The following is a 12,839-nucleotide window of genomic DNA, read 5'->3' as shown; positions in this document are numbered from 1 at the left end:
TGCTTTGAGTTTTGCTTGGCCAGTAATAAAAGTTTGCTAACATCGTTACATTCTATTCCATAATGTTTTTCATTTGATTTAATGGGAAGACAATGCTTTAAATAAGCTATCACTAGAGAATATGTTGCTAGAAAAAAATTCAACTGTGACATATCCTGTTCCCAACACTTATTCATGCATATGAGTTCAAGTTTTCAAGGGCTTGGGAGCTGGAAAACGAAAGATGTTTGGGTTGTGTTTGTAGCTGTCCAGTGTTTTCAATCCTCTTCCTTGTGTTTTCAATCCCCTTCCTTGAAGTGATTTAAGTGTCTATAGCAGGCTTATGGATTTTCAACAAGGCCTTTGCAGACTATTCTAGCATCTGGAATTGTGCTCTATAGTGCGGATGACTGGATTCCCAGACGACCTTGGGGAGACCATTGAGCTGGGACCCTCAATGGAACTGCCTCATCCCTGCCTTGCATAACCCAGAATGAGAGCCTCTACCATTCAGAGAAGGAACAACTAACAGTTAATTGGATACTAGGGTTCCAAGCAGGATTCTAAGAATTTTTAGAATTTTACATATATTTCCGCATTTACTCTTCAGAGCAACCCATTGAATTAGATACCATTATTATCCCCATGAGTAGAGGAGGACCTTGAGGTATAGGTACATCCTGTGGTGGGCTGGAACCTGCTCATGCCAGATCATGAGAGCCGTTCCTTCACATGTCTTCCCAACTCTGCATTCAGTGACTCTCACATTGGTAGCTTAAAATTGGTAATGAGGGAATATTTACACACAGATAAAGGCAAATCACTGCATCTCAGGCTTTTTTCCCCTGCAGAGAGCCAGTTATTACTGTGATGCAGTCAACTTGAATCCCTGTCTCACTTCCATTATATTATCTGTTATGTGGTTGGAAGTCAGCAGGGTTATGCAATTTTTAAGAAAACAATCTTTGCAATGCAGACTTGAAGCTCATTTGCCCTTTGACTTCTTGAAAACAAACTAAACAATAGTACTTTTTAATTCTATGGATGAGATTGAGGCTGTGCAAGGTCTTGGGATGGGAGCTTTAGGTACAAAGCCTTCTCCACTGCATATTATTCAGTTGTAGTGAAACTTTCACACCAAACGCAGCATATAAACTCATGAATTTCCTCCTAGTGTGGGATATGATGCCCAGGGTAGAGCCTCCCTGGCACTGAGGGATTATTACCAAGCACTAACTAGTGATATATTTGGAAAAGCTCCTGACCAAAGGGGAAAATATTAAATAAAAATGAGTTTTTATTGCCAAGAGATTTCAGAGTAAGTCAGGCAGTCATTCCAGAGGTTACACTTATGCACATCTCAGGAGGATCTCTATAATTGTCACAGTAAACACTGTCTCAAGCAGGGAACTCTGAGGCCTTTAGAGACATCTTGACATTATAGGCAGGGCAGACAGTCTTAGGAATTTAGCACCGCATTGCTGGCCTTACCTTGGAAATGATAACTTATACCCCCAATGTATTGGACTTAGACTCATTTTCCTTCACATGGTTCTTATGCCCCTTTTATTTGAACCTATAATTAGCTCTATATCCATTAAGAATGTGTCCCAGAGACTTAAATCACCCAACCATTCATATGCTGGTTGAGCCTGAATCTCAGCAGAGTTGCAGTAAATGACTACTCTCTAGTTCATCAGACTTGCCCAGGAAAACTAACAAAAGGATGATGATAGTCAATGCTCATCCCAGGAAACAGAGAATATCTGTAACTGTGAGCAAGACAGCTTCATCCATCTGCCCCAGGGGATTTAAGCTTCCTCTCAGTCAGAAGCAGAGTGGGCATCACCATCCCAAAATCCTCAAGATTGAGGAATGTACAAACATAAGAATGGAATGCAACTATACACTAATGTAGACGTATTATTATATTATTTTAGCAATGGTCCCCCAAACTTGGGCAGTGGTCCCCCAGGTTTCTGAGGGGAAGGAGATGGAAGAATTGATGTAACATGGGGCTTTTGGGGGGACATTGGAATTGTTCTACATTACTCTGCTGGATACATTGGAATTGTTATGTGTTGCTATGATGAACACAGGCCATTATACATTTACATTTTGTCAAAATCTATGTAATTGTGCAGTGCAAAGTGTAGAACATAATGTAAACTATAGTCCATGGTTAGTAACAGTGCTTCAATATATGTTCATCAATTGTAACAAACATACCACATTAGTGAAAGATGTTGTTAATGGGGAAAAGTGTGTGGGTGGGAGGGGATTTGGTATATGGAAATCCTGTATATTTTCACTGTAACATTTTATAATCTAAGGTTTCTCTGAAAATAAAATAAAGAAAAAATTAGATTTTTATTGCCTTCCCTTTTCTAAGTCTTAGATTCCCTGTTGCTTGTAAATGCTGTTCCAATTGAAGGCGGTCATCCTACCAGTAACTGGAACTATAATTTTTTTCCTCTGAGAGGAAAATGGGTATGAAAAAGAGGGTCTTCATAGGGGGGAAGCGGTGAAAATCTACCCAATAATGCTAAAAATGACCTGGCGTAGGCACTGGAAGTTTAAGACTTTTATTCATCCATTCACCTCTTTGGCAAACATGTTCAAGCACCTACTGTGTACAAGGTTGGTGAACTCTGCTAGACTCCGGCAGACACGAATGTGGAAGGGACAGACATGTTCTTTTCCCCATAGAGCTCCCCCTTTTCCAGGGCTTAGAAGACTGTGAGCTCAGGTGACTGCAGCAGAATGCGACCCGCCCTTGTAATCAGGGAAGTTCAGAAGGCCCTGGAAACTTCTATGAGTGGGGTCTCTCCTAGCTTAGGGTCCGGGAAGAACTCTAGTAAGATGATACCTGAAAGAGAAGAAGGGTCGGTAAGGTGGAGAGTTTTGAGGCAGGGAGTGATGTGTCAGAGGTGGGTTGTGCAGAGGCTAAGAGTTTTCCAGAAAGAACAGTAATGAAAACTCTCTGATTGAAATTCTTGTGTCCTTATCAGTGATCAGAGAATCCAGTATTGCACCATGTGGATGTCCAGGAAAACAGGCTCTCTAGGGCTCTCAAGCCCCAGGACAGTATGGTGGGGGCAGAACAAGAAATCAGCCTTGCATTGGAAGGAAGTACTCAGGTTATTGAAGCACTAGCAACACTTTGAGTCATGCTAAGTTCCATGGGAGTCCAGAGCTGGAAGAGCCCCGTTTCCCTTAGGAGGGTTTTGGTGAGATGAAGGAGGAAGGGTTATCCATGACCCTTGAAAAGACTGGCATTTGCAGTGATCCTTAAAGGGTGCACATGCAGGCCAGGGCAGGGCTTTTGCAGTTACCCCTTGTGTTTGACTGTGTTTTACCTTTGCCTTTTCTGTTCAGCTAGGATTGTGCCTAAGCAGAGCCTCGGCGTCTGTTCTTAACCTCAACTGCAGCCTCATCCTCTTGCCCATGTGTCGCACCCTCCTGGCTTACCTTCGAGGATCCCTGAAGGTAAGGAAAAAATCCTCCCACAGATTCCAGCAGAAAGATCAGGTGTGAGAGTAGCATGTTAGCTTTTATTAGAATATGGCCTGATCTTCTAGAGCGACTTCCTCAAAGATGGCGGTCAGGACCGCGCCGCCTGTTAAGATGATTGATGAGCTGTTCTCCAGTGCTGGAGAAGCGTGGAGGACCGTGGAAAGAGTTGTCGCAACAGTGGCAGCAGGCACTCTGCTAAGCTCTTCCCGTATATCTACTCAGGGATCCTCCCACATTTCCGCAAGCAGGGACTTTTAGGTCCACTTTACAGGCAAGGACCTGAGGCATAGAAGTTTCAAGAACTTTGTCCAAATCATGAGGCTAGTACGTGGCGGAGCTAAGACTGGTCTCACTTCTGAGGTCTTTCCACTATGCCATGTCTCCCTGAGATTCTGTATTTTCATTCAGCTGAGTCTAGGTGAGCAACCAAGAGCCCCATGGCATTTGAGCAAGACACGGGATGATCGCTGGTGTTTGGAGTAACTTACCTCTGTTTAAAACACAGATGTGCTTTGAGCTGTGAAACAGGCTTGAAAGGGATGTCTGAATTAAAAGCAGTGTTATGTTTATTTACTTATGATTGTAAAATGAAAGATATAAGAAAACAGAACGGTGTTTTGACAGTCCTTTTATTAAAGCTCAGTGGGGATTTGTTGTCTTCCCTTATCTTCATGTGTGCACGTGTGTATGTTTGTGTCTATTCTTTTCCTCACTAAGATAGTTGGATAGACACTGGATAGTATCTGATAGATACTGATATTTAAAGTAGCTGGATAGATACTGATATTTTAAAGAACTTGGTAACTTGAGGTGGCTTTGATCGCCTGTGTAGTTCGCATGAATGGACTTGCTCTGGTAAAACTTCTCAGTCTTCTTGATGCAATTGGAAGCTCTTTTACGGGAGTAACTTGTGGAAGTATCTCTTTCCCTAGGCTACCGACCATTGTAAAATGCTAGTTTTTTCCCCTGTGGCTGGCTACTGGCTTGGCATGAATACAAAGATAAGTAGCAGGAAGTGAAAAGTACCCACCTAAACCTCCCAGCATTTCATGAGTCACAAAGAATGGTTCCTCAGTGGAAACGTAGGTATTCAGAGATGCTTGACATTGTTCTATAAGATGAAGCAGACATTTAATACCAGAAATGACATTGCTTCATTTAAAAAAGCAACCTTATTTCTCAACTACAGAAGGAAATCTTACATATTATAAAATTTAAACTAGTCTGGAAATATGCACAATAATCAGTGGACGTTTCCCCACATCTCATGTAGACAGGACAAACACGGAAAACCGTTTTGGGTAAATTCCTGCAGATATATTAACATCTAATGCAATTAATTTTAAATAATATAAGAGTATAGTGTGGTTTTTTACCTGCCTATATATCTTGTACGTCTTTCCATATCAGCAAATATGGCTTTCTTATATTCTTTTTAGTGATTTCAGAGTGTTCCATAAATCATCTCATAAACTTTTGATAGGTCTTTGCCTTATTTTCAAAATTGATATTATAAACAATGCAACAATGAAAATTTTGTACAAATATATTATTTGTGGCATCATTTTTACAAGTTAAATTATTTTATTTAGGTTCCAAGCAGGAGAACAAGAAGATTGTTGGATAAAAGCAGAGCATTCCATATAACCTGTGGTGTTACTATCTGTATTTTCTCAGGTGAGAAGCCAAAAGATGTCAAATATTACATTAGAATTACAGGTTTTATGAATGTTATTTTTATTGTTGTGTAAGTTATCTGCTGCCATCAAAATGTGATTTTTAAAATTATATAGCTTAGTTTTCTCTTCTGTGTCTTTAAAGCCTGGGGGTACTACAATAAATTAGTGTCTTATTTTTTTGCGTTATAATGTTCAAGTGTTGGCCTGTAAACTGATAATGTCTGATTCCTGAAAATAATTAATTTCATTGAGAAAGATTGGAAGAAGCAGGTGAAATATTTTCAAACTCTACAAGTTATAAATGGAAAAAATTGTATCATTGATGTGGAGACAGTGGCCACGGTAGTTGCTGAGGACAGGGAGAGGGAAGAAGAGATGTGATGTGGGGGCATTTTCTGTACTTGGAGTTGTCCTAAATGAGATTGCAGGGACAGATGCTGGACATTACATATCCTGCCATTACCCACTGACTGGACTGGGGGAGAGTGTAAACTAAAATGTAAACTCTAATCCATGCAGTACAGCAGTGCTCCAAAATGTATTCACCAAATGCAATGAATGTGCCACAATGATGAAAGAGGTTGTTGATGTGGGAGGAGTGGGGATGGGGTGAGGTGTGGGGTATATGGGAACCTCTTAGATTTTTTAATGTAACATATTTTGTCATCTATTTATCTTTTAAAAAAAAGACAATAAAAAAGTACATGAAAATTAGAATATGAAATGTATCTTCATAGAATATGATTCTACCCTTAACTATATATGACAATTATTTATTTGATATTAATAATTGTGTAGAAGAGCAAATGTCAAAATTTGCGGAGATTTATCTAGTTCCATTCCAAGTTAAACAAAATAATGATCATTTGGCTTTTAAGAACAGATTTTTAAATAAACTTTTATCCTAATCATTTTACTTTTTACATTTTTGGCACAGAAAACAATAAGCATCATTTATAATGAAAAAAGAAAAAAATGGTTAATTGTATTCATATCTCACAGAAACAAATGCCATATTCTTTTTTTTTTACCTTTAGAATTAATATAGCACCAATTTAGCTTTTGCTACAAAAACATTACAATGTTGTTAACTATAGCCCATACATTACATTAGTTACAATTTTCCCATGTATCACCACATTCTTATCATCCTGTAGTACAACATTCTCGTATTTATATTATTAACCATAATCCTCATCTATTTCCAAAATCATTGTTATACTTTCCCAATATCCTCCAGCTATCCTCCAACTAACGTTCATCTTCATATAGTACTCATTTCAGCCAAAGTCACACCCATAAATCGTTTGTTGCATTCATTGTGTGTTACCATCAAATCCAACCACTACCACATATTTATATTTTACCTTATTAAACATTCTACATACATCCAGCATCTTCTCCCCTTTTCATCCCATATTCCATCTCTCACCAACCTGTACTTCATAATCCAACTCCATAAATCAACTCATTGTATTTAGTTCATATCAGTGAACCATACAATATCTGTCCTTTTGTTCTTAGCTTATTTCACTCAGCATAATATCCTCAAGTTTCCTCCATGTTTTCATGTGCTTTCCCAAATGATTTCTTCTTACAGCTGAGTAATATTCCATTGTATGTATATGCCACATCTTGTTTATCCATTCATTTGTTCATAGACACTTAAGTTTCTATCTTTTAGCAGTTGTGAAAATGCCACTATGAACATTGGTGTGCAAATATCTGTTTGCATCCTTGCTTTCATTATTTCTAAATATATTCCTAGTAGTGGTATTGCTGGATCATATGGAAGTACTATATTTAGTTTCCTGAGGAACTGCCAGATTGTCTTCCACAGATGTTGCTCCATTTTACAGCCCCACCAACAGTTAAGGACCATTCCTATTTCTCCATATCTTCTCCAGCAGTGGAAATTTTCTGTTCTTTAAATAATGACCGTTCTCTATGGTGTGAGATGATATCTCATTTAGTTTTAATCTGCAGTTCTTTAATAGTTAGTGATGTTGAATATCTTTTCACATGTCTTCTGGATATTTGTATTTCCACTTTGGCAAAATATCTGTTCAGTTCTTCTACCCATTTTTTAATGAGTTTGTTATTTTGTCGTTATGTGATCTCTTTATATAACGTGGAGATATAGCCCTTGTCAGATACATTGTTTCTGAAGATTTTTTTCTCCATTGAGTAGGCTGGCTTTTTACTTTCTTGACAAAGTTCTTTGAAGAACAAAAGTATTTAATTTTGAAGCAGTCCCATTTATCTATTTATTCTTTTATAGTTCACACTTTGGATGTAAGGTCCAAGAAACCACCAAGCACAATATCTTGAAGATGTTTCTCTGCATTTTCTTCTGAGAGTTTTATGGCTCTAGGTTTCATATTTAAGGTCCTTGATTTATTTTGAATTAATTTTTGTGTACAGTATGAAATTAGGGTTCTCTTTCTTTCTTTTAGGTTTTCACAGCATCATTTATTGAATAGGCTTTTTTGATCCAGCTGAGTGGGTTCACAGCCTTGTCAAAAATCACTTGGCCATAGATGTGAGGGTCTATTTCTGAACTCTTGATTTGATTGCATTGGTCAGTCCATGTGTCTTTATGCCAGAAATAAATATGTTGAAAAAAACAATAGAGAAAATCATCAGAACTTAAAGTTGGTTCTTTGAGAAGATCAACAAAATCGATAAATCCTTAGCTAGCTTTACAAAGGAAAAAAAAGAGAAGATGCAAATAAATAAAATCATAAGTGAGAAGGGTGACATTACCACTTGACTTAGCAGAAATAAAAGAGGTGGTAAGAGGATACTATGAACAACTGTTCGCCAGCAAACTAGACAACATTGTTGAAATGTAAAAATTTCTGGAAACACATGAACAAACCACACTGATCCTAGAAGAAATAGAAGACCTTAACAAACCAATCACAAGTAAAGAAATAGTTATCAAAAACTACCCCAGATGAAAAGTCCAGGACCAGATGAAAAGCACATGACCAGATGCTTTCACAGATGAATTCTAGCAATCATTTAAAGAAGATCTAATATCAGTATTTCTCAAGCTGTTCCAAAATATTGAAAAGGAAGGAATGCTATCAAATATCATAGCCAAATAGAGATATTATGAAAAAAGAAAATTATAGACCAGATTCTTTAATGAATATGGATACAGAAATCCTCAACAAAATATTTGCTAAGCAAATCCAGAAACATAAAAAAGTATACATCATGGGAAAGTGATGTGGCTCAACCAATTGGGCTCCCATCTACCATATAGGAGCTTCAGGGTTCGATGCCCAGGGCCTCCTGGTGAGGGCAAGCTGGCCCACATGGCTAGCTGGCCCATTCGGAGTGCCAGCCCACGTGGGAATACTGCCCCGTGTAGGAGTGCCACCCTGCATGGGGATGCTGCCCAGTGCAGGAAAGCCTCCCTGCGCAGGAGTACCAACCAATGCTGAGAGCTGGCGCAGCAAGGTGACACAACAAGAGTCACAGAGAAGAGAAAATAAGAAGCTGTAGCAGAACAGGGAGCAGAGGTGACGCAAGAGAGTAATCGCTTCTCTCCCATACCAGAAGGTCCTAGGATGGGTTTCTGGAACCACCTAATGAGAATACAAAGAGACACAGAAGAACACACAGCAAATGGATGCAGAGAGCAGACAACAGGGGGCAAGGGGCGGGGGGATAAATAAATAAAATGTATCTTAAAAAAAAAAGTATACATTGTGGTCAACTGGCTTTATACCAGATATTCAAGAGTGGTTTAACATAAGAAAATCAACCAATGTAATATACCACATTAATAAACTGAAGAGGAAAAATTAGGTGATCATTTCAATTGATGCAGAAAATGCATTTAACAAAATACAATATCCTTCCTTGATAAAAACTCTCCAAAAGAAAGGAATTAGAAGGATACTTTCTCAGTTTGACAAAGTGCATATATGAAAAACCCACAGCTAACATTTGTACTCAATGGTAAAAACTGAAAGTTTCCATACTGAGATACGGAACAAGACAAAGATGTCCATTGTCATCACTGTTATTCAATATTGTGCTAGAAGTTCTAGCTAGAGTGATTATGAAAGAAAAATAAATTAAAGGCATCCAAATAAGAAAGGATGAAGTAAAAACTTTCATTATTTGCTGATGATGTAATCTTGTACTTAGAAAATCCTAAAAAATCCACAACAAAACTTCTAGAACTTGTAGACAATTTCAGCAATGTGGCAAGGTACATGATTAATGTGCAAAAATCAGTAGTATTTCTATACTAATGAGCAATGTGAGGAGGAAGTCAGAAAATAATTCCATTTATAATAGCAACTAAAAGAATCAAGTATATAGGAATATGTAATATTACATCATAAACATATAGGGGACGACAGAATGATAATGTAAACCATAATGTAAAACATAGGATAACTAAAAATGTTAGAAAACTGCGTGTCCTAAAGTATGCACCACAATGTAAGCACAGATGTCACCTGGTTTGAAAGCTATTGTCTCAGACTCTGTACATCACTTTAAGTAAATATGTTGTGAATAGGTTGTAAGAGTATCGCTGTGGAAGGGAAAAGGTTTTGTGGTGGATGTGTGGGAGTGCTGTATATTGTATACATGAATTGCTGTGGTCTAGGGCTCTTGTGAAGAGAAGTTCAATAATTAGGGAAAAAAAAGGAAAAGAAAAAGATAGGATGTAGAATTTTTCCAAGTCAACACGTATTCTATATCTAACCTTTAAACCTATCGCTATATCCCATTTTGCTAGTAAGAGATCCTGACATTATATTGGGGCTTCAATATTCAGGAAGTTCTGGATCCCAGAGTGGTCCAACAATGGCAGCGGAGGAATACTGGTATAGGATACTATTGACAGGGGATATATGGCTGACAGGGAGCTGTACAGGGCATATGTCCAGGGTGCATGGTAATGTTTGGATATACTCATAGTGGCAACAATTAAAAACTACAGCTGGGGGGGTACTGGGTCCCTGGCCGGGGGTGCTGTGCCGTGGTCCCTAGGGGAGCAGCGGTAGTCCCCCAAGTGCAGCAGCAAGGACCGAGAAGGAATGAGGGTCCAACAGTGAGCCCCTGATACTAATGACTATGCTTGTGAGCCTATATGCCTGAAATAAGAACAAGGCCTAGAGCAGCACTGTGCCTGGGAATTTCCTCCTGACAGCCTTCATGTTACTCAAATGTGGCCAGTCTCGAAGCCTAACTCAGCATCTAAATGCAATGCCTTCCCCCCAGCGTGGGACATGACACCCAGGGATGAGCCTCCCTGGCACCGAGGGATCACTATCAACTAACAACTGATAATGCAACTGGAAAATGACCTTGAATTGAAGGTTCGATGCGGATCAGTAGAATATCCCTGTCTACATAGAATAATATGACTTTAAAATGCTGTTTGACCTAATGTAAGGGGGAAATAGAAAGGAGAAATGAGTTTATATGGCTATGAGTCTCTAAAAAAAAAGAGTCTGGAGGCTGTCAGAGGGATTGCCCTTATGCACAACTGAGCAGAGTCTAAGAGACAGATAAAGTAGATACAATCCCCAGGTATTGGTTCTTTTGAGGGCTAAAGGGACCCATGGGTTCTATGGTCATGGCAGATGGGGTTCACTGCCATGTCAGATGGCCCTTCTTTGGAGCTGGTGTTTCTGCGTGATGAAGCTGGACCCAGAGGGGATCTCTTTTCATAAGACTATCATGCTACTTTACTGGAATTGTATTTGGTATTGGGGTTTGAGATATATTTAGGGGATTGAACCTTTTTACTGACAATGTGATAGCTGGGCCCTGAGCCTCAACAGACTCCAGCTCCTACAATCTGATTTATTGGACTCACCTCACTCAGCTAAGATGGAGTTGAAGAAGGACAACCACCACACCATGGAGCCTAGAGTGCCTACAACTGAAAGCAGGAGGATTGCATCCAGTAACCATGTGGAGTCTGAGCCTCCTCTTGACATGGAGGTGCAGCGGACACGACCAATCCAAAGTCCACAGAGAAAAGGTGGCATTGGAGTGGGAAGGGTGGACATGGTGGCTGATGGGTGTGGGGAATGGCAGGAAGAGATGAGATGTGGAGGTGCCTTTGGGACTTGGAGTTGCCCTGGATGGTGCTTCGGGGGCAATCACCGGACATTGTAGATCTTCCCAGGGCCCACTGGATGGAATGGGGGAGAGTGTGGGCCATGATGTGGACCAATGACCATGAGGTGCAGAGATACCCAGAGATGTACTTGCTGGGTGCAATGGATGTGTCATGATGATGGGAGTGAGTGTTGCTGTGGGGGGAGTGGGGGTTGGGGATGGTGGGGTTGAATGGGACCTCATATTTTTTTAATGTAATATTTTTACAAAATCAATAAAAAAAATTTTTAAAAAAGTATATAGGAATAAATTTAACCAAGGGCATAAAGGAACTGTATTCAGAATACTGTAAAACATTGCATATTCAGTGATCAATGATCAATGATGATCAATGGAAGGATATTCCATTTCATGGGTTGGAAGTCTAAATATCATTAAGATGTCAGTTCTACCCAAACTGATCTACAGATTTAATGTAATCCCAATAAAAAATCCAATTCTTTCTTTGTAGAATTGGAAAAGCCAATTATCAAACTTACCTGGAAGGGTGAGGGCCCTGAGTAGCAAAAAATCTTAAAAAAGAAGAACAAAGTGGGAGGACTCTGACTTCCTATCTTTAACGCATATTATCTATATCTACAGTGGTAATAACATAGCTGTTTTGATATTAAGGACATTTTTACGGGCCATTTATATATGGCGTTTTGACACAGGAATGTTTTAATGTAGCCATTACAAAAAAATCACTAAACTTTCAACTTTTAAAAATTTCTGAGTTGAAACAGACATCTTCACTTTTCTGCCCCTGAGCATCTTCCCACTGGTAGACTTTCCTGGGGAGGTGAGGGATTGGGAGAGGGTTGGTGATGGGGTTCAGGCCCCAGTGAAGCTAATGGCTATGGACGGTTAATTGTTCTGGATGAGATGAGGGGTGTGGTAAGTAAGGGTTGGGGATGGATTAGGGTAAAGGTCAGAAATGAAGCAGATCAGGAAACTTCGGCACATTCCTCACTTGATTTGCTCCAAACTGTGGTTGTGTTCCAATATCTGGTTCAATTGGAGCACACCCAAGACTTGGAGAGTGCAGAGAATTCCATGAATGAGCTCCAAACTGGGTAAACAAGAGTCTGAATTCCACCAGTCCTTAGTGACCTGACCTGGGCCAAGTTACTTTCTTAACCTCAGCTTTATTATGGGTGAAATAGGGATGAGTCTACCCACCTCATTGCTTTGTAGTGAGCATTAAAGGAGAGAATCTGGGCAAGGGCCTGGTGAAGCAGCCTCTAGTGTGTCTAAAATTAGAAGTCCTGAATTCTTTTGACCTATAAGTCCTTTTAAAGAAGATGAATATCTCTCTTCAGGATATATCTCATACAGCTATTAGCTAAGACTTTTTCTAGGTGATTTGAGAAAGCACGGCAATTCCTTTCAGGATACGTTTGCACTTCTGAACTGTAAAGTAATGTAGTTAACGTATAACGCTTTAAATTAAGATGGAACATGCCAAAATATTACTGTTTGACTGACCATCACTATGCTCAAGATAAACATGTGTTTGATTAG

General features: G+C 39.3%; 1 protein-coding gene across 7 annotated transcripts in view; it reads left to right on the top strand.

Annotated features, from left to right (window-relative positions):
- Positions 1-12,839, top strand: part of NOX4 (NADPH oxidase 4) — a 214,511-nt gene that overhangs the window by 51,916 nt on the left and 149,756 nt on the right. For 6 of the 7 annotated variants that reach the window (XM_004475779.3, XM_004475782.4, XM_023583873.3 and 3 more), the window contains 2 exons: positions 3,358-3,468; positions 5,088-5,172. In XM_004475779.3, the coding sequence (XP_004475836.2) occupies positions 3,358-3,468; positions 5,088-5,172 (196 nt within the window). The remainder of the gene's footprint in view (positions 1-3,357; positions 3,469-5,087; positions 5,173-12,839) is intronic. The other variant, XM_058306162.2, reaches the window with a different exon arrangement.

This window comes from Dasypus novemcinctus, chromosome 10 (assembly GCF_030445035.2).
Source record: "Dasypus novemcinctus isolate mDasNov1 chromosome 10, mDasNov1.1.hap2, whole genome shotgun sequence".
NCBI lineage: Eukaryota > Metazoa > Chordata > Mammalia > Cingulata > Dasypodidae > Dasypus > Dasypus novemcinctus.
The sequence above is the reverse complement of the archived record's forward strand: the minus strand, read 5'-3'. Positions and strand labels throughout refer to the sequence as shown.